A 21,343-nucleotide genomic window follows, 5' to 3' on the forward strand; every position below is an offset into this window, starting at 1 on the left:
TTTTTGCCATGGCAAACACTGATGGTGGCAGCCCTGAAGTTTTGCTCTTGACAGAAATAAGACGTTTTTCTGTGTTGTCTGAGTTTTATTTGGTGTATATTTTCTGAATTGAAGTTGCTGTAATTGTTTGATTGCAATCAAGGAAGTCTCACATAGGATGAGATGTTTCTACCTGGCCATCCAACAATAATTTTTCGAAAGAAATACATGCAAGGTAATTTTAATTTCATTTTCTATTAACAAAAAACACAAATTAACACAATTTGTTTCAACTTATTTTCTTTTTTGTTTTTATTTAAAAAAAAAACAAGTATTAGGGACAAATTTATTTGAAAGTCTCTATTTGAACTAAATCACTCTTTCTTTTGTATTATGACTTTCCATTTTCAAAAAAAATTGAACACTTTTACAAAAATGATGGCATATATACAATGACTTCCTGATGGTGGTCAGTTTGGTGCTCAAGTTTGACTTAGAGGAATTAGTGGAAGGGAAAGGAATTAAAAATAGCAACCATACTTTAGAAAAAAAAATATTTTAAAGAGTCCCAAAACTAACTGTTGTAAGTCACAATTCATTATTCTACTTCATCATTAGATTTAGTTTAAATGAAGTAAAAAGTGACTGAAGTTATTGGCAAGTGAACATTATTTTTAAATATTTCCTTTCAAAATCAAAAAGAAAATATTTTCAAAAATATTTTTCCCTCAGACATATAATTCCAGCTTTAAAATGAAGCCAGTCATGTAATTAAGCAACTGAAAGTGGTCTAGTTACTATTTCATAATTATTATCTGTTTCACTCTCTATATCATCGCCGAAATCATCTTCTGAATCAGTCTCTATCTCCATCTCTATATCATCTCTGCTTGTATCTGTTCTCTCTTGCATGAGGCATGTATCACCTACAATATCATTTTCAACATCCTCTAATAATGTGAAATCTTGAACGGTGTACATGAATTTATCAGCTGAAGCTATTTGCCTAATTTCCTCTGTATTATCAAGACCCACCCCTATAGCCATAACTTTATTAACACGTGCTTTCAGACGTTCAGCATTTGGAATAGTTAGATGATAATCAACATTAGACAAACCATCTGTAATCAAAATGACAACTTTTTCAGCTGATGGTCTGGAGCCATAATCAATAGAAAATATATCTGCAGCATTGGCCAGGGCTGAAGCTGTGTTTGTAGATCCAGGTTTGTAGGCTGTACGCTTAATAATAGAAGCAACTGTTTCTGCATCTTTGTAACGAGAGAATGTAAATACTAAAGTAGCAACATTGCTGTAAGTAATCAAAGCATATCTCATGTTTCTATCAGCTAAATCATCCACCAATTTACTTGTGAAATCAAGCATACGCTCAAAATTAATTTCCCCAACACTACTTGAAGAATCCAAGACAAAAGCAATGTCCTTCACTATTTCACAACCTGAAAAAAACAAAAAAAAAATCATTAAAGAATCTGACTAAAAGCTGCAAATGGTATTTTGGTCAGAACAAGAAAATATTTGTTGTGTATGTACGTACGATCTCTTCTACTATTGTATGGCTTACAATGTAGCGAGTCACTTTGAAGACTTATCTGAAATCATCTTAGCTATGATTGAAAGGAGTCTTTTTGCTTTTAAACCAATGAGTTATTTAGAATTGTTTCTTTATTTTGATGGTTAATGTTAATTCAAAGAAAAGCAAGTAAATAAACTATTCAAACATTAATAAGAAATGCTAAAATTTTGGAAACATTTCGAAATACATTTTAATTCTGTAAAACATTTGACAGTTATGATATAAGAAGCCGTTATCAACTATGCAGAGAATAAATTCTGAGTAGCTTCATGTGCCTTTCGATATGCAGCACAAAAACTAGAATGAGAATGTATTACTTGCAAGAAATATACAATATTAACTCATGATCATTACCAATTTAATTAGCTACTATATCAATATGATCAGTACATTACCAGAAATCTTAGAACGAATTGTAACTTTCAGTTGACCTCAATAATAGTTTGTAGCAGTAAAGGTCTGGAATCATACTAATTGCAGTTCATTGATACAGTAAAAATTATATAATTATATTTTTTGGAGAATATGAAGTAAAGATTATGGAACTTTCATTAAGAAGGATCAATACTCAAATTCTCACCTGATTTAATGATATTGATGTACAACATATTTAGAGAAAACAGACTATCATAATCATTGTATCCATTTTCTAACAATAGATTAATTAGAAATTAATAGCTATCAACAAAATTGTTCCTTGATAATATCTGCAAAGTACCAAATCTTCATTTCCTTTCTAAATGTAAAGTTTGTAGCATAATTGAATATCATTTCTATATTATTTATATATATATAGCTTTGTAAAAGATTTTACATTTTATATATGAACTTTCTCTCTCTCACTGGGTAACTATGTACCACCTCAGTAGCAATTCACCTGTTTATGCCTCTCAATTTCTCTGTCACACATTTCATCATCTAATACTGGATCACCTCTTTTAATGTCCCTCCAATATAGCAAGACACCTGTTTCTATCTCTCTGTTGCTGTCACACTCTAACCTTTCATCCACCGACACAAGTTCCCCTCCTCAAATGTCCCTGCCCCTCTCATAATTCCTTATCTTGTGGGTTACTTGATGACTCTGCCAGTGCTGGTGCCACGTAAAAAGCATCCAGTCCACATTTTGAAGTGGCTGGCATTTGGAAAGGCATCCAGCTGTAAAAATCATGCCAAAACTAATCTCACCTGTTCTAGTGTCACCTAAAAAGCACTGATTCCATTCTGCCAAAACAGACACAGTAACCTACGGTAGTTTTTCTACCTGGTTGGCCCCTGTCAACTACCCTACCCTTGCTTGCATGGTAGATGGATGTTAAGCGATGATGATGATGAACTCTATGATAAAGAACTATCTTTGTTTGCTCCAGTAGATTATATTCTAGTAAACCATAAGAATAAACCAAATAAATTTGATGTACTTACGTCTTTCACAGAATCGACCAGCATAACCATCAGCACATTTGCATCTGAAAGTTGCGGAAGCAGGTTCACAGACCCCACCGTTCTGACAGGGGTTACTGTCACAGAAGGTTGATGCTTTAAGAATAGAAAAGACAAACATTCAATTATCTGGAAAATATGCATTGACATCTATATTTTTTAAACTTATTTTTATCTTCTTTAAAATATCTGCCCCAGTGACATAATGTAACAGGACAGCTTAAACTATATGTACACATACATTAATATCTAGCATGGCAAGATGTCTCACTGTGCTTTGAAGTTTAGACAAGAATTAACACTCAAGATAAATTATAAATGAATATTAACTGTTAAGATTATAATAAATAAATGCGCCCTTTTAAAGCCTAGCCAGGCTCATGGGCCCAGTTTCAAGGGTGTATATGTTCCCCAGCTGGATGGGACGCCAGTCCATCGCAATGTTACTCATTTTTGCCAGCTGAGTGGACTGGAGCAACATGAAATGAAGTATTTTGCTCAAGAACACAATGCGTTGCCTGATCCAGGAATTGAAACCACAATCTTACGATCATGATGCTAACCACTAAGCCACATGCCTCCACAACCGTTAAGATTACCAACATAAAATAATATTAAGCATATATAAGTATCAGTTTCATACAAAATTTTGACCTGTTGCTGCTTTCTTTCTCAAATTGACGCACATCTAATATTAATCTGTCTTGATAATTTTAAAGCTTAATTCATACACAATGAAATAAAATGTTGATTTGAATTTCATTTTTGTATTAGAACAGAATTGTTCAATGAATGCAGCAGCAGATTATTTTAAATTAAGTTTTAAATTCAAAAGATGGAAAGAATATTGAAATATTGTGATTTGAAAATATTTTTTTATTGTATGCATGCCACCATCTTGGAAGCTATATGACACATTCAACAATATTTAATAACTATTTGTGAATAAGGCACAGGAGTGGTAAGTAGCTTGCCAACCACACGGTTCTGGGTTCAGTCCCACTGCCTGGCACCTTGGGCAAGTGTCTTCTACTATAGCCTTGGGCCAACCAAAGCCTTGTGAGTGGATTTGGTAGACGGAAACTGAAAGGAGCCTGTCGTATATATATATATATATGTATATATATGTGTGTTTGTGTGTCTGTGTTTGTCCCCACCAACATTGCTTGACAACCGATGCTGGTGTGTTTATGTCCCCATTACTTAGCGGTTCGGCAAAAAAGACCGATAGAATAAGTACTAGGCTTACAAAGAATAAGTCCTGGGGTCGATTTGCTAGACTAAAAAGGCAGTGCTCCAGCATGGCCGCAGTCAAATGACTGAAACAAGTAAAAGTGTAAGCTGGAATTGTTTCAGTTTTTTTTTATGCCAGAGCACAACAGCTTGGGTAGACTAATACCTAATAAGTAGGATTTAATAGACACTGTGGAAGCATGTTATATGTATACTGGTGTGTTGAGTTGCATCTCTTTTTGTCAATAAGTTAACTTAGTCACTTAATAAACATAGATCAATTAAACACGTTTCATAATACTGGGGTTGCTTATGATAAATTAAAACCTTGATTGCCTGGCTGCAATCTGGTAACTGAAACCACTGAAATGATAAATTATAAAACCGTGTTGCTTACCTTTACAGAAAGATTGCGTAAGTCCATTTGTATAGTTGAAAAGACCTTCATAGTTTTCAGCTGTGAAAACATTTAGTAAATATGGTAAACTTGCTATGTCGTAAAGTTCTTTTATGTCATAGTTTGCAATTCCAATTGCATAGATATGAGCGATGTTCCTTAAAGCTCTGGCTGATGCTACTGTGTGTTCAGGGTGAATTTTAGACTCAGTATTTGATAAAAAGATTACTGCAAGTGAAAGAAAGATAAATGAGAAATGTTAATTCAGTGACATCATAGAATCTTTCTCAGAGAAATTATCAGTGTATTGTAAGACATAAATTGAGAACTTGAAGATAGTAATCGATGGGAATAGTCTTGAATATGTACTCAGTGTATATCTGACCAAATTCTATCACTTTTTGAAATATTTACTACCATATATCATAAATCGTTATAAGAAGGGAGAACATATTGACTGCTACTTATCACACATAAAATTACAATCTATCAACATCAATGAAATTGTAGCTGTGATACCAGTGCCGGTGGGACGTAAGAGAACCATCCAAATGTGGCCGTGCCAGCACCGCCCCGACTAGCCTCCGTGATGGTGGCACGTAAAAAGCACCCACTACAGTCACGGAGTGGGTGGCATTAGGAAGTGCATCCAGCCGTAGAAACATTGCCAGATCAGACTGGGCCTGGTGCAGCCTTCTGGCTTCCCAGACCCCAGTTGAACCGTCCAACCCATGCTAACATGGAAAGCGGACGCTAAACAATGATGATGATAATGATTGGTAATTGATAGTAAAGACATAAAGAATATATTCAATCATGATAAAGTTTATCCTGAAACTTTGACTTAGTGAAATTATGAAAATGTAAATTAAAACAAATATTTAGGAAAATATTTCTAAAATTTTCAAAATAGATTAAAAGAAAACTTCAATAAATTTTTAAAATGTAAAGAATTAGGATTACCAAAGTTCTTGACGTCTGGTCGATCTCCGGTTTTATAGTTGAATATTTTGGACCGCACCAATTCTAGAGCTGCTACAGCATTTGAATTTCCATATTCATAAAGCAGGGAAGAAAGGGCATTCCTTACATCACGTGCAGATGAAAACATATCCAAAGTAAATCCCAAATGGGCTCTAGAACTGTAAGTAACAGCAGCAACTCTTGATTTATGAGTTCCAATAGACAGTTTCTCAGCTATCTCAATTGCAAACTCTTTCATTAACCTGAACTCTCCAGGGCTTATATTTCCAGATGTGTCCAATACGAAGACAACATCAACGTTTTGTGCACAAGCTGTTGAAAAAAACAATAGTTGAATAGTTAGTTGCAGTTCAATGGATAACAAATTGATAAGTGTATCATGTGATTAACATATACTTGGTATTTCGGAAACAGCTTAATATGGCAAGAATAAAAGAAAGTTGGAAATATTAACATAGAGACAAATAAAACATGACTGTTTCATCTAATGTTAACTGATGATAAAATGAGGGCAATAAGTTTGCAGATTTCATATCAATGTTTGTATATCAAGCCTACCTCACACTTGAAGTAACATTTTCTGGTAATATTTTCTAGTGCTTACCTAACAACTAACTTCATCATATGTTATGCTTGTGAATTATTTAACATTAAAGAGAAAGAAGACCATCACATTGATGTGAGTCTAAACTATTTTTTCTTGTTTTGCTTTTGTATTTGGTTTGCAAGATTCTTGATGTGATTTCATGATTTGAAACAAATTTTGTTGTACCTAGGTAATAATAATAATAACCCCCACCCACCCACCCAAGTAGCTAACTGACTAACAAATCAATCATTTGTTTAATGTGTTGGTTAAACAATCAACCAGTTGTTTGATTGTTCACCAAAGCTGTTTCATTGCAGTTTGCAACCTGTTCTGTAACCCATGGCCTCCCTTACCCACTACAAGATCTGCTTTTGTTTTTGACAATCTGGTTAATTGTTTAACCAAATGATTAATTAGTTAGTTGATTAGATATTTAACCAATTGACTAATAATAAAGGAATTGAACCTGTATGTGCATTATTTTTGGTGTGATATGACTTTCAAGATTCAACAAAATATTTTCCTGTTAATTGCACAAATTTATGAATTTATAAACTGAATAAAAATAGGTAAACTAATAAAATGTTGCACCTACTAATGACAGTAGACCATTGAAAATTGCTATGCCTCAAATTAGAAAACATCATATAAATGTAATATCAAAGTAATACAAAATAAAGAAGACTATTAGTAAACATGTCCATTAAATTCACTTTAATAAAGTACACTCACTGCTTTGGCACCATCTTCCAGCAAAACCTCTTGGACAGTCACAAACTGCACTTCCTTTATCTATTTGACATGTTCCACCATTCAAACAGGGATTTTCAGAGCAAATTTCCTCTGTAATTTAAATAAAAGACATGGTAAAAATAATATATCTGAACAACTAAATAAGGAATTCATTTAGAGTGAGATTTCTGCTAAACTGAGAAAGAAACAAATATTTCGGCAAATTATGTATATTTGTATGATTATTAATGGATTAATAAAGTAAGAAAGAAAGAAATGGTAAAAAATGATATATTAAAAAAAAATATATGTAGTTACCATAACATACAGCTGCTGCTAATTTCTGAATAACATCTGCTACATGTTCTTCTTTGGTCGAATTAGTAATAACAAATTTGTTTTTATCCAATGGCAGTGATACAACATCATTTAAGCTAGATGCTACAAAAGATGTGCTGCTTACAAGACCTGAGAAAACAAAAAATACAAATATTTCATGACATAATTAAATATTTATTTGGATAAACCATATTGAAGAGGATCTAAAATAATGTTGAAAATAAGATAAGAAGCAGGCAACAATCTGAATATTTTGTATTTTGAAGTGTGCCATACTGTGTCATGGACATCTGTGTGCTTGACTATGAAATAAGCCAGTTTACCTAATTACAAGTAGAAACCACAAAATGAAATAATTGATACATTTATATATTTGTTTTCCAAGATTTTTGATGTGAAATAGTGTGTTAAAACAGATATTGTTGTATTTAGGAATGGTCATTTTGCCAGTTTAGTCAATAAAAACACACGCACTATATATTTGGTGTTAATTTGCTTCAGCATTATTTTTTACATTAATCTTAATCTTATTTCGGCCAGAGTTCTTTCGTCACACTCTTGTGACCGCATCAGTGGTCTTTTGCTTTCTTCTTTCTTATTTGTGTGTCTCTCCTTACTAACCGTCAGCCATTTCGTATTTCTATTGTATAGACGCACATAGAGATATACGCATGCGCAAATGAAGACACATACAATAGAAATACAAAATGGCTGACGGTTAGCAAGGAGAGACACACAAATAAGAAAGAAGAAAGCAAAGGACCACTGATGCAGTCACAGGAGTGTGCTGAAAGAAATCTGGCTGAAATAAGATTAAGATTAATGTAAAAAATAAATAACGCTGAAGCAAAGTAACATCAACTATATAGTGCATGTGTTTTTATTGGCTAAACTGGCACAATGACCATCCCTAATTACAGAAATAATTGATATAGTAACTAAAACATTGATAAGCATTTCATTTGCTATAATGTATAACTTGGCAAGCATTGAGTGGTACAAATTTAACAGAATCAGCTTCATGAACTGCATTAAGATAAAATCTTGTGTCTTTTGTAATTAATGTATAATGACAATAACAACTAAACTAGTTCCTAGTGTTGATCCATTTGACAGCCAGAGAGTTATTAAAAGAAGCAAGAGAGTTTAAACTATTTACATTTAACAACACTGAATCTTGAGGAGGTACAGTAAAATGGTTGTGGTAAATAGATATGCAGCAGAGCAGCACACTAACTTCACAACTTTGCTGCAATACACAGCAGAAACAGTGAAAAATAATAAACAGACAATGGATCAAGATACTTTTATAGAGATATTCATATGATTTTAAAATCATTTTGTTCAATATCTTTCAAGTGATGGAAATATAACAATATTTGTAAATTGTAATTTGTATCTATAAAATAAATCAAGTACAATTTTCTTACCAAGAGCCATAATTCTAGTTCCTTTCATTTTAAGATTTCGGGACTGGAGCAACATTTCATCGAGATCTCTTACAGATTTTGTGACAAGTACCAAATAGTTAGGAACATGTAGTCTGTCTCCTAATTTCTGCCGTAACACATCTTGATTGGCCATTCGTAGCGCAGCACCAGGGTTAGGGTCAGTTCGTCCAGGTCTTAATAATAATAATTGCTTTTTATTAAATTGTGTTCAAATTTTACAAAACCAAAGAAAAATTAAATGCTACTAAGTCTTCGTGAACGTAATTAATTGCCATTAATTAAAAAATGAAAGAACAAAATAACTGTTGTCTTAAGTTCACTAAAATGAATTCTGATCAATTTATTTAGATGACACTGCCATTGTTGTTTCACGCTGGGCTAGTAGATCTTATAAGTCATTTTGGTTGTAACCATCCTGTCATATTCTCAAACAGGGTGGATACAATAGCACATTATCAAAAATGTATTGTTCTAGGACAATAAAGTATGATTTAATGAAGGTTTGACTTCTACTTCTAGCAGGTTGACTGCAAACTATATGTTCCACCAAATATTTAGATTCCTAAATGTTACTACAATACTCTGTCTGTCTTTCTCTTTATCTATCTAGCTTCTCTGGTTCAGACCATATATACCAGAATTGGTGCAATATTAACTGAATCTGTAGTTATTAGTTCTCTGTTACAATGAAGAATCACAATTCTCTTTTTATATAAAATTAATCATGGGAGTTGGAGTAATGTCTCTGGCCAGTGCCATTAATATGGCTGATACCCATCCTGAAAATATGCAGGAAAATGTATGGAGAGTAACCAGGAGATTGACTTAAATGATGGCAACAGAGTGAACTTTGCTAAAAGTATCCAAAGACCAGATGGTATTTTAAACCTTGTGGAGTATCAGTAGAATGGGTTATGAATAAATATACAAACTCGCATCTAAACATATTTGGAATCTTGTTAGGAAATAAAAGAGATTATGATGAAGATTGAAACAACCAGTTCCCTCTGTTATCTAACAATTTATCAGGATTCACTCATCTCTCTTCTCTAAGAGGCCAAGCTTAAGTAAGCTAAAGATGTATTTATTAAAACGTAAACAAATATTTTTCTAGGCATAGACTCATTTGCATAATGGTACAAGTAAAGTTGTTGACCCAACAACAAGTATCATATGTATGAATACAGCATGGTGAGTTACGTATTAATAAATAATGTAATCATGTCCATCCTATACATATTTAATATCACTATGAAATTAGGCCTACGAGGAAATTTTTGACTGTAACAGTGTTATTTAACAATTCATTAGGATTTACTCAACAAGGAGTGGCTGTGTGGTAAGTAGCTTGCTTGCCAACCACATGGTTCCGGGTTCAGTCCCATTGCATGGCACCTTGGGCAAGTGTCTTCTACTATAGCCTCAGGCTGACCAAAGCCTTGTGAGTGGATTTGGTAGATGGAAACTGAAAAAAGCCCGTCGTATATATGTATATATGTGTGTGTATGTGTTTGTCCCCCCCAACATCGCTTGACTACCGATGCTGGTGTGTTTATGTCCCCGTAACTTAGTGGTTCGGCAAAAGAGACCGATAGAATAAGTACTAGGCTTACAAAGAATAAGTCCCGGGGTCAATTTGCTCAACTAAAGGCAGTGCTCCAGCATGGCCGCAGTCAAATGACTGAAACAAGTAAAAGAGTAAAGAGAATGTAAGAGGCTGGTTCCCAAGATGTCAAAAGACACTTGTGCACCTAATTTCACAACAACACTAAATACATGGCTATGTCTTCCATATAATCATTTATAAATTAAATAGGAGAGTGCAAATAATATAACATACACCTCAGTTATTCAACACCCTGAACAACTAATCATGAGATCATGAAGTGCAGTAGAAGGTAAAACAATACACTGCCATTTGTGTTTAAGATTATTTAATGATCCCAAATATTTAAATTAGTTAACTTTGTAATCTATATATACTTTCTTCTTTAAATGTAATGTAATATAAATATATTCCTCCAATCGCAAATATATTTCATGGGTCAGTACTTGGTTGTGGTTTTATGGTATTAACCAGATATGAAGCCTTTACTGAATAGCATGCCAGTCTATAAGGGGTAACAATCCATGATCATCTATTAGCTAGGGAAACAATCTCACCATGTGATAGCTAAGCGGAGAAACAAATTATCTGTTATTAGGGGTAACAATCCCAGTTCATCCAGTAGCTATGTGAACTGTAGTAACACAATAAAATCTTCTATTAACAAACACAGCATATCTAACTTCACAAACTATAAAATAAATAGTCCAATCCAGCTCTTTTAATTTTAATTCTACTCTAAATGCTATCCAAATAATGGAGTGCTATTATCAATGGTTTTCATCATCATCATCATCGTTTTAATGTGCCTTTTTCTATCTTGTATGAGCTAGACATCAATGCAGGAATGACTTTTAATGGACATTTAATTGCAAGCTAATTTGGAGAACTAAAAAAAATCAAGAAACTATGCAGAAATAAATAGATGTTAAAGTTTATTTAAAAGTGGTCTAAGTGAGTAAAACTACACTGAAACTACAGGGTTGTGATTCAAGAAAAATTAAACGTAAAAATTACCTGAGCATTGATAGAACTGCCATCACATCCTGTTTGTGTCTACCTTTATCAAGAGTAAGTCGGAGTCTTGGCTCTGCATCATAGGTTATTACTGCAACTCGTATATTTTGATGACTGAATGAAAGTCTTTTAATTGTTTTTCGTAACATACGTTTGACCCTTCGGAGAGCTGGCCTTGTTACATAACGTGAAGTATCAATAACTAAAATCATATCAGCTCTAGAATTACATTCTGCAAAAGGAGTAAAATTTGCATTAGTGCTGCAAGTTTCAAATAGAAATTAAAATTTAAGAAGAAAGGACATAAGATAAATAGAAAAATTCCTAACGAGAAGTAAAAGTAACAATGTGAACATATGAGCCGAAGCTTAATAATGTCTGGAGATTTGTCTAATTAATAACTGATTTTAAGTTAGAGATGAATCAGAGAAAAAATGTGTAGAGAACATTTTTTTTCCTTCATGTCTGAGAAGTGGCACTACTGGAGTAGTTTGAGGTATTCTAGTCGTTAATCTAATATATTTTTGATTGTTTTTCTTTATAAGTTCATCTAAGCCAGAAGGACCATGTGTATAACTTTTTCATGCCCGTCTCTCAAATTGTTTTGAGCTACATAGGTTTCAGTTTGAGTATTTCTAAAGAGGAAATTCTAGATAATGGCAGTTCTAGAAAGTAAAGATTGGAAAAAACAGTTAGTACAAGATGTGATTATTGAGATACAGTAAAGATAAAAGAGGTGGCATGGTGGGAGAGGGTATACCACTTGACAAATCAGAGGATCAGTATAGATGGCACAGAGAAGATAGAGTTCAGTATGTGGTTATACACCCATGGTTGTAGTGTGTTGATCATTAATCTCATGTCAATCAGCAGGGTAGCCTTTACTGAGATTTTGTCTTGGACATTTGTGCGTATAGCAGCATCACTGTTGCACATAACACAATAATACTTCAATAGGGATCCCCTTTACATGAATTTTGTGCAGTCATCTCTATATATATAAAACTGAGAATGTGTGTCTGTCTGTCTGTCTAAAACTTGAGATCTACACAAACAATTTCATTCAAATTTTACACATGCCTTACTTAGGGTCCGGGGAGTGTCATCGGCAAAAAGAAATGTTCAACTTCTTGCCTAGGTCGAGCCCACAGCAATATCATATCTTCTCCACTATTACGTGTTAAAAGTGAAACAAAAACATTTCTCTATTTTATGTCAGATACTTTTACCATAAAAATTAGAGATAACTAGCATTATGACCCATCGTTGCCGGGTCATAGTGCTAGTTGACTGATAAAAGCTGAATAGGTCTAGAAAAGCAATCTTAGTTCTTTTTGGGGGTAGTTTTGGTAATCCTACAAGAGTAAAGTTGCTAAGAAAGATTATTTATCATTTACTGCAATATGATATCTTATAGATGTTTGATGTTCATGACTAAAGACTGCTGCATTCGAATAATATAGCTCAGTAGATTTTTACTCTATAGAAATTTCATCTTTTACACAGCCTCTGTATCAAGCAGATAAAAGTAACACTATCTACAATGTAATGTGTGTTATATAGTAGTCTGATGTAATATTACAAATACCTCCTTCATATTTTCTTACTAAATTTCCAACATAAAGTGAGTGATAGAAGCTCAGCATATTTCAAATCATTAGAATATTTCAGCTAAGATTGGAACTGTCACTGTGTTTAATTATATGTTTATGGTATTATTTCTTTAGTTTTGTAGAAGGATATGTGCAACATACATCACCTGACTGATCATGTTATTATCATGCTAGTTTCAAAAGATATGCAAAAATGCAACAACATACGCTTTTCACAATTTTCACCAGTGAAACCTCGTTTACATTCGCATTTATATGTAAATGGATAGTTGACACATTTTCCCCCGTTTAAGCAGGGATTTGGTTCACAGTGACTTCGAGCTGTAAAATAAATAAAGTATGAAATAACTACCAACATTTAAACAATAATACAGAAAAAAAGTAACTATTTTAATTTATTATGTGACAATGAATATATATGTGTGTGTGTGTGAAATAAAGCATGAATAAATATATTGAGAATACAATAAAAACTTTTTCTATGTTTAAAGTTCATTTCATTGTATTAGTAGATATGCGGGCTAAGAAAATGTATATAGCTTTTACTCACTGACCAAATAATAAAAATGAAAATAGTAACAAATTTTTAAAGACTGAGAAATGGAAACATTAGTTACCTTCTGTCAATGAATGAAATACGTCCAAGAAAAAGGACAGTGTTAAAGTTAGCTACTTAACAGTTTATATAACATTATTATGTGAGAAGTAAAAGTATAATACATACTTTCAAAAATAGGATGCAATAAGGTATCAGTCATTCCATCTACATCAGCTCCAAAAATTTCAGTTGTTTTTATTCCTTGTGCAGCTGCAATGGTGTCAAGTTCATAGCTTCTCCGAACATTAAATGCTACGGGTATAATATGAATACCAGAAGAAATGGCTAATTCAGCTTGTCTGAGAGTATCTTCTCTTGACATATCTATTTGACCATGGGTCAGCAAATAGGCGATGTTTTTGACCTAGCCAAACAGAAAGGGAGTTTGTTTTTTAATATAGAAATCTTTCTTGATCAATAAAGTTAATCATAAAGCAACAAGAAGACATAATTTTACTTACCCCATCTCGATCTCCATGTCTTGGACTAAATATTTCTTGACTCACAAACTTTATGGCATTTGCCATATCAGCATGGCCTCGAGTGTAGGAAGTATCATCAATGCTTCGAATAACTGATTCTTGTCTATTAAAGCGGTCTAGATGAAATTCTATTAAAGGTCGTGAACTGTATTTTACTAAAGCAATGCGGTGGCCACAGTAACCTATAGCTAGATCTCTCACCATACCTTCAGCAAAGCGTTTCATTCTCTGAAAGGTTCTCCATCCAACACTAGTAGAAGAATCTAGAATAAATGCTACATCAGCTGGTTGTGGACAGACTAGAAGGAAAAAGAAAAGCTTGGTAAACATTCGGATTGATTTTACATTTTTTATATGTATTTTGAAATGATAAAACAACCAATTTACCATCGTTCACGTAAACAGAAATAATCACAAATGCTTACCTTTGTCACATTCTGTTCCATAGAAACCTTTAGCGCAGATACAAATGTAATGTTTAAGTGTATCATAGCATTCTCCTCCATTTTTGCAGGGGTTATTTGCACACAAATGTTGGCCTATTATAAACCATGAAATAAAAAGTGAATTTCAATCAATAAACATTGTACACGGGTAACATTCTAGAATATACTTTTATCAATAAACCTGTTATTATATCAAAGGTCTTTGTAAGCAATTTGTTTATATTAAATTATCATCTAATTTCATTAAGAACTTAAGACGATGGAGAGTTACAGTGACTGGACTTCTTACCTTTACAAATTGGTTCTACAATCCTGGCATGAAGATTTTCAAGCTCACTGAAATCATCAACAGAAAATAAATTCTCTGCAACTGGCGGTGATGTCATTCCAATTAATTCTTCTGTTTGTGTTGCAAATCCAACAGCTACAGTTATAACACTCACACCACTCTGTTTAAGAAGACGAGCTTGTGGTAAAGTCTCTCTCTGATTAATATTTGACTGTCCATCAGTTATAATAACTACAATGTTGGGTGCATCTGAAAACAAAAATCAAGTAATGAAAATATTAACTAGAAACTAGTTAAAAGTACATTTAATATAAATGTATACGAATTCTTGCACTTTATAATAGTGTTCACAAAACTTAACCATATTCTAAAAGATTGATTAGTAAAGTTTCCTTCATTGGCATACTTTTTCATGAATAACCTAATTACAGTTGTAATTAACATATATTTTGACTTCACACCCCTTATCTGTGACTTCCTTTCAATTTGTGCAATTATGGTCATATGCTTAAGAAATATGTTTTGCAACTAAATAATTTGAGTTCAATCTAATTGGCTTCTGCCATAGACTCTGATTAAACCTTAGTGAGTGAAATTTCTGTGACAGAAACAGTTTTGAAGCCCATCAGAAAGACAGCTGTTGTGTGACTTTAGTGGAATTCACTCCATTGCAAGCATTACAGCCAGGTTTGTGATCTGGAATTACTTCCTCATTTCCTGCACCATATTGGAAACATTGAAAATGGATGCTGTTTTTGTCTTAAAAAATATTATATAATCTTCAGTCTACACCAACAACTTCCACTGACATACATTATACACTATTCAGACAACAGCCATCACTTCCACCACTATACACTTTTTAATGTACACTGATCACTTCTGCCACTATACAATATACACTCTAAACTTTTACCACATTCATTCAATGCCCTCTTTTAGTAGCCAAAGTCTTCCAATAAAACTAAATGATTTTAAAATGTCATCTTCAGCAGTCTGAAAGTCCTTCAAAATATGTTATGAATTATATTGGTTGGTCCAATTCTTTAGAAAAGTTTATTAAGTTAAAAAACAAACTTAAGAAGCAAAAAAACACTATATCAAAAATATTCCAACAAAAGTAATTGCTATATTTACCAGGCCTGTCTCCATTGACTTCAGTGAATATCATTCTGCGTGCCATTCGAAGAGCAATTGCTGTATGAGTTGAGCCGTAGACATATTTTACAGCTGCAGTGGCATTTTCAATATCTTCTTTCCTGGTAAAAGAATTTAGATAAAATTCTGTACGTGCTTCATCACTAAATGTGACGAGAGCCACATTATATAATCCTGATTCTATATCAAGACTCTCAATGGTAGAATATACAAAGTCTATTACTTTGGCAAAGTTTTCTTCACCAACACTTCCAGAAGAATCAACAACAAACAGAATGTCAGCTTTGCTGGTACAATCTACAAAACAAAAAAGATGTTGCAATTACAATCACACAAATGTTAATCTATACAACTTTACATTTATAACTTTTTCTATATTAAGAGTTTATATTTATTTATTGATATAAGAAGATACAAATAATGCAATAAAAAATATTATAGCTGTTGCATAATTTACCTGAAGGTCTGTATATTCTTTTGGGTGTAGTTACTACGGGTCTTCGAGGTGTAGTCCTTCGGGGTGTAGTCCTTCGGGGCGTAGTCCTTCGGGGCGTAGTCCTTCGGGGCGTAGTCCTTCGGGTTGTAGTCCTTCGGGTTGTAATTCTTTGGGTTGTTTCAGGCCTTGGTGGAATAGTCACTGGAACTCGTCGTCTTGTTGACAGAGTAGTTCGTGGAGTACGTCTAGTTGTAGGAGCTGGAGTAGTTGGAGGTGGTACATATACTGTAAAAATGAAATACATTTTCAATTTTATTCATTAGGTCATGATTGTCAGAAGTAGACTAAACGAATCCTAATCATCAAGGACATTTTTGCCATTTATACTACATATGTTTTCAAGATGTTTAAATGCAATATGAAACAGTATTTTCAAGATTAATCATTATATTTTGAGTCAAAAAACAAATTATGTTTATAATATCAAGTTCATACCTTGCTTAACTTTATTTAAAAGTGGATCCATAATATTCATTACAGTTTCAGCAGAGTTCACTTGATACACATGTTCATTCTCTGGTGCAGATGCAAAACTGTACAGCTCATTTGGATCTACATCACCTAATCCAAGTACAAATACCTCAGCTTTGGCTTCTTTTTCTAATTCTTCAGCACGTTTCTTAGCTTTTGCTATATCACCGGTCTTTGATCCAGTGATGAGAATAACCTTATTTTCAGCTTTAGGTCGGTCTCCATTTTCAGTGACAAACATATTTTTCCTCACCTAAATATTTCAATTTTGATATTAGACAAAATATATATATACATACACACATGCATACATATGAATTATATATGTGTATGCATGTGCAAATTCACAAAATAAATATTTCATTTATAAACAGCATGAGTTTTGTTTCAATTGCAAATAAGACAGAAAATGTTAAGATTGTTTTCAGTGGTAAGTAACAGGTGTTCATGTCATCATTCATATTTAATTGAAATTAGATAATTTCACAATAAAATGGAAGTTACATTTATTCAGATTAGAATAAATGCAAGCTTTGAGAAATTATACATATTAAGAATGAAACTTGAGATGAATTTGAATTTATTTTGTATAAAAAAAAAAGCATTTAAAAAAATTTCTATACTGAAAAGCAACATTTGTGTAAAAATGATTGGCACAAAATACTGTATTTATTGCAGTATATATTTGACTAACACAGCATGTAATCTCTCTTTAATAACAGTTACATATGTTCAATGAAATATAGATTACTTGTAAGCTAACAGTTTCTAAGACAATAATGAAATCTATTAAACCCAGAGAGGTGATCGTAACCCTCTCAGATAAAGGTCTATGTGTTTAATTTTATCCTCTACCTGGGCTTCTGAGCAAAAAGAAAATATGGTCTAGTGGTTAAGAGCGCAGGCTACTAACCCCAAGATTACAAGTTTGATTCCAGGCAGTGACCTGAACAATAATAATATCGCAAAATACTTTAGGAATGAGAACCCTGGTTTGAAATTTTCCCAAGACACCTGATGAAGGCTGGAGGGTATATCAGCTGAAACGTTGTGTTAACAACAAACAAGATGAGGATAAATATCCATCAAATGTAAATAAACAGTTGCATATACAGCTCAAGAGTAACAATTGCAGGCAATCTAATGGACAGAATTGCAAAAATATTCAGGAGAATAACAATAATAGGCCTTTCTCACAACTACCATATTAATTCATTGCAGGTAAACTCATCGACAGAGTCACAAAAAAAAAAAAAAAAGGAGAATAACAATATTTCTCAACTAGTGTATTTGTTAACCCAAATCACTACTTTCCTCATCACTTTTGCCAGATTGATTGTCCAAATCCCCTTCACTACCTGCATAAGGGTAAACTCTTCATCCAAAGAATGAATATCATCAATAATTTCCTCAACTGTAAAGAGTTGTTTCATCACAAAATCAGATTTTTTAAATTTTTTTTATGGAAAACAAAAGTAAACAAGAATAATGGAGAACACCTTTAACAATGAGCCATAAACACACTTGACTACAAAGTTGCAATGTGATCAGTTGTCTATTTTATCTTTTTCTCTGTGTGTTATTCATTACCACCTTAACAGGAATCTGGCAGAGATTACATTTAGGCTATTCTCAGTATACCAGGTACACAGTATGATAGGGTTAATATAGTTGATATTCAGTGTGGATTTCTACAGGCTGATGCAACAAAAAATGGAAACAGGGATAGCATTTTAGAAGAGGTATGACGAGTCTGAGTAGAAAGGATTAAGAAAAGTCTTTAGCGGAAACTTATTGGACTGAGATACTGGTGTCCCAGATTCCTAAAATAAAATTTTTCTAAACACTGTCAACTACTATGGTTGCTACCCTTTCCAGTATTTCAAACATTTGTTAATCTTTAAATTATTAATTCATATTTTCTGCATGTCTATGGAAAATATTTTGTATTTCCAAACTAAATTAATTATCACTACGTGATACTCAAAATCTACAAATACATCACATCTTCTATATCTACTCAATGATCCTCCCCCATTTTTCTCCTTATAAAGAGTCACATGCGTCTTAACCCACTTCCTTTGTAATACTGCATGGTTTTAGAAGTCTGCTACAACTTTTGTATTTCTCTCAACAGCTAAATCTCAGTAGTACAAACATGAGGCACTATAAATTTTCATCACTGCAGCTCTTCTTTTATACAAGGAAGAATGTGTGCCCCTTTAAATAGAACAATATTATACAGTCTTCCTTTTCAAAAAGTTGTTATAGTAGTATTAAGTGATTAACAGGATATCAATAGAATAACAGAATTACAGAACATGAACAGGGTAAAAGAATACAGAGTGACAAATATGCACACAATGAGAGTAACAATATTAACAAAGTGATAGGACATCTAGAGCAAGACATCATCAGTGATTACTATCTGTAATTAGTTACGTCTAAACTCTAGCTATACTCTTTAACCTGTTTCAGTCATTTGACTGTGGCTATGCTGGAGCACCGCCTTTAGTCGAGCAAATCGACCCCAGGACTTATTCTTTGTAAGCCTAGTACTTATTCTATCGGTCTGTTTTGCCAAACCGCTAAGTTACGGGAACGTAAACACACCAGCATCGGTTGTCAAGCGATGTTGGGGGGACAAACACAGACACACAAACATATATACATATATACGACAGGCTTCTTTCAGTTTCCATCTACCAAATCCACTCACAAGGCTTTGGTCTGCCCGAGGCTATAGTAGAGGACACTTGCCTAAGGTGCCACGCAGTGGGAATGACCCCAAAACCATGTGGTTGGTAAGCAAGCTACCTACCACACAGCCACTCCTGCGCCGATAATTGATTTTTCTTTCATAACTTCAGAGTTATGGATACATTCTATAAATTATATCTTACTTAAAACTGATGCTATATACAAGTTGTAACTCTATATTTCCTAATAAGGATGATGATGATTATGAAACATACTTACTTCATTGAAAGCCTTGGCTTTGTTTGATTTTCCGCTACTTTGTGGCAACATATCAATAACCTGCAGTAAATCAGCTTTCCTATGGAATGTATTTAAATGGGCTTCGATTTTAGCTTCAGAGTTAAAGAGCATAAGACCGATTCTCACTTTCCCTGTGTCAAAATCAGCCATCCCAACAAATGCACGAGCAAAGATAAGCATCAAGAAAAACTTTTCATCTGTTACACTGGAATCCAACATCAACACAATATCCTGACCAGTTTCTGCAAAAGTTTCAAATTATAATTTACTTCACTTATTCTTAATAATAGAATTCACCAACTCAACAATTACCAAGCTACATATAGTGGAGGCTTTGCTTTATATGTTTATGTATGTGTACATGTGTGTGTGTGTATATATATATATATATATATATACATGCATATAAACATACGTATGTGTATATATATATATGTGTGTGTGAAGGTGCGTGGCTTAGTGGTTAGGGGCATTCGGCTCATGATCGTAAGGTCGTGAGTTCAATTCTTGGCGGCACATTGTGTCCTTGAGCAAGATACTTTATTTCATGTTGCTCCAGTCCACTCAGCTGGCAAAATTGAGTAGTGCCTGTATTTTAAAGGGCCAACCTTGTCACACTCCATGTCACGCTGAATTTCCCCGAGAACTACGTTAAGGGTACATGTGTTTGTGGAGTGCTCAGCCACTTGCACGTTCATTTCATGAGCAAGCTGTTCCATTGATTGTATCAGCAGGGACCCTTGTCGTCACAACCAATGGAGTGCTCCTATCCTATATATATATATAAAGAGAGAGAGAGATATGTAAATATACTTTTTGTTTACTATATGTAGTGAAGTAAATATGTAAGCCAGCATGATCTTCGCCACTTCCCCTCTCAAACCAATATATAAAAAACATTCCTATCAACAAACATTTTTTATCAAAAGACCTGTATCTTACACACCTCATTGACACCACCACCCCAGACACACACTTAAAACAGAAAATTGCTAAAAGAAAGAATTTGGGAAAACATCTGGTCATTATATTTCTCAACTATTTAAATGGCTTCATTAAACACTCTTTTAACACTCCACCATCTCTCAACTTCATATCCAATCAAGTATCTGGTTTTGACCATTCACCATTTCCTTTCAGCTCTTATTTATCAACAGTCTTTCACTCACACACTGATTAACAAACCCCGATCCCAACCCAAACTCTCAGATCTGTTTGACAATAAATGCAAGAAAGTTCTATAAAAAAGTTAAGGAATTTTTTTTTTAAACTTCGCCACCCAAGTTAACAAAGAACTTACTAGATTTACAAACTAAAGTGTAAAACTTATGTTATTAAAAAATTAGAAAACTAATAAATTAAACTGATCAGAACTACCAGTGAAGTCATCCTTATTCATTTCTCAAATCTCTCTCTCTCTCTC

At 33.4% G+C, this 21,343-nt stretch overlaps 1 protein-coding gene across 1 annotated transcript in view; it reads right to left on the bottom strand.

Moving 5' to 3' along the window:
• Positions 1-262: 262 nt before the first annotated feature.
• LOC115223644 overlaps positions 263-21,343 on the bottom strand; it is a 207,068-nt gene continuing 185,987 nt past the window's right edge. The window contains exons 66-82 of the mRNA XM_036512623.1: positions 19,900-20,162; positions 16,885-17,173; positions 16,411-16,674; positions 15,933-16,250; positions 14,796-15,044; positions 14,486-14,599; positions 14,040-14,359; positions 13,705-13,942; positions 13,188-13,301; positions 11,368-11,599; positions 8,724-8,917; positions 7,273-7,422; positions 6,955-7,065; positions 5,613-5,945; positions 4,650-4,877; positions 3,002-3,115; positions 263-1,439 (exon numbers count right to left, since the gene is read on the bottom strand). Of these exons, the coding sequence (XP_036368516.1) occupies positions 751-1,439; positions 3,002-3,115; positions 4,650-4,877; positions 5,613-5,945; positions 6,955-7,065; positions 7,273-7,422; positions 8,724-8,917; positions 11,368-11,599; positions 13,188-13,301; positions 13,705-13,942; positions 14,040-14,359; positions 14,486-14,599; positions 14,796-15,044; positions 15,933-16,250; positions 16,411-16,674; positions 16,885-17,173; positions 19,900-20,162 (4,220 nt within the window). The 3' untranslated portion in view covers positions 263-750. The remainder of the gene's footprint in view (positions 1,440-3,001; positions 3,116-4,649; positions 4,878-5,612; positions 5,946-6,954; positions 7,066-7,272; positions 7,423-8,723; positions 8,918-11,367; positions 11,600-13,187; positions 13,302-13,704; positions 13,943-14,039; positions 14,360-14,485; positions 14,600-14,795; positions 15,045-15,932; positions 16,251-16,410; positions 16,675-16,884; positions 17,174-19,899; positions 20,163-21,343) is intronic.

Source organism: Octopus sinensis, linkage group LG23 (genome assembly GCF_006345805.1).
Source record: "Octopus sinensis linkage group LG23, ASM634580v1, whole genome shotgun sequence".
NCBI classification, from domain to species: domain Eukaryota; kingdom Metazoa; phylum Mollusca; class Cephalopoda; order Octopoda; family Octopodidae; genus Octopus; species Octopus sinensis.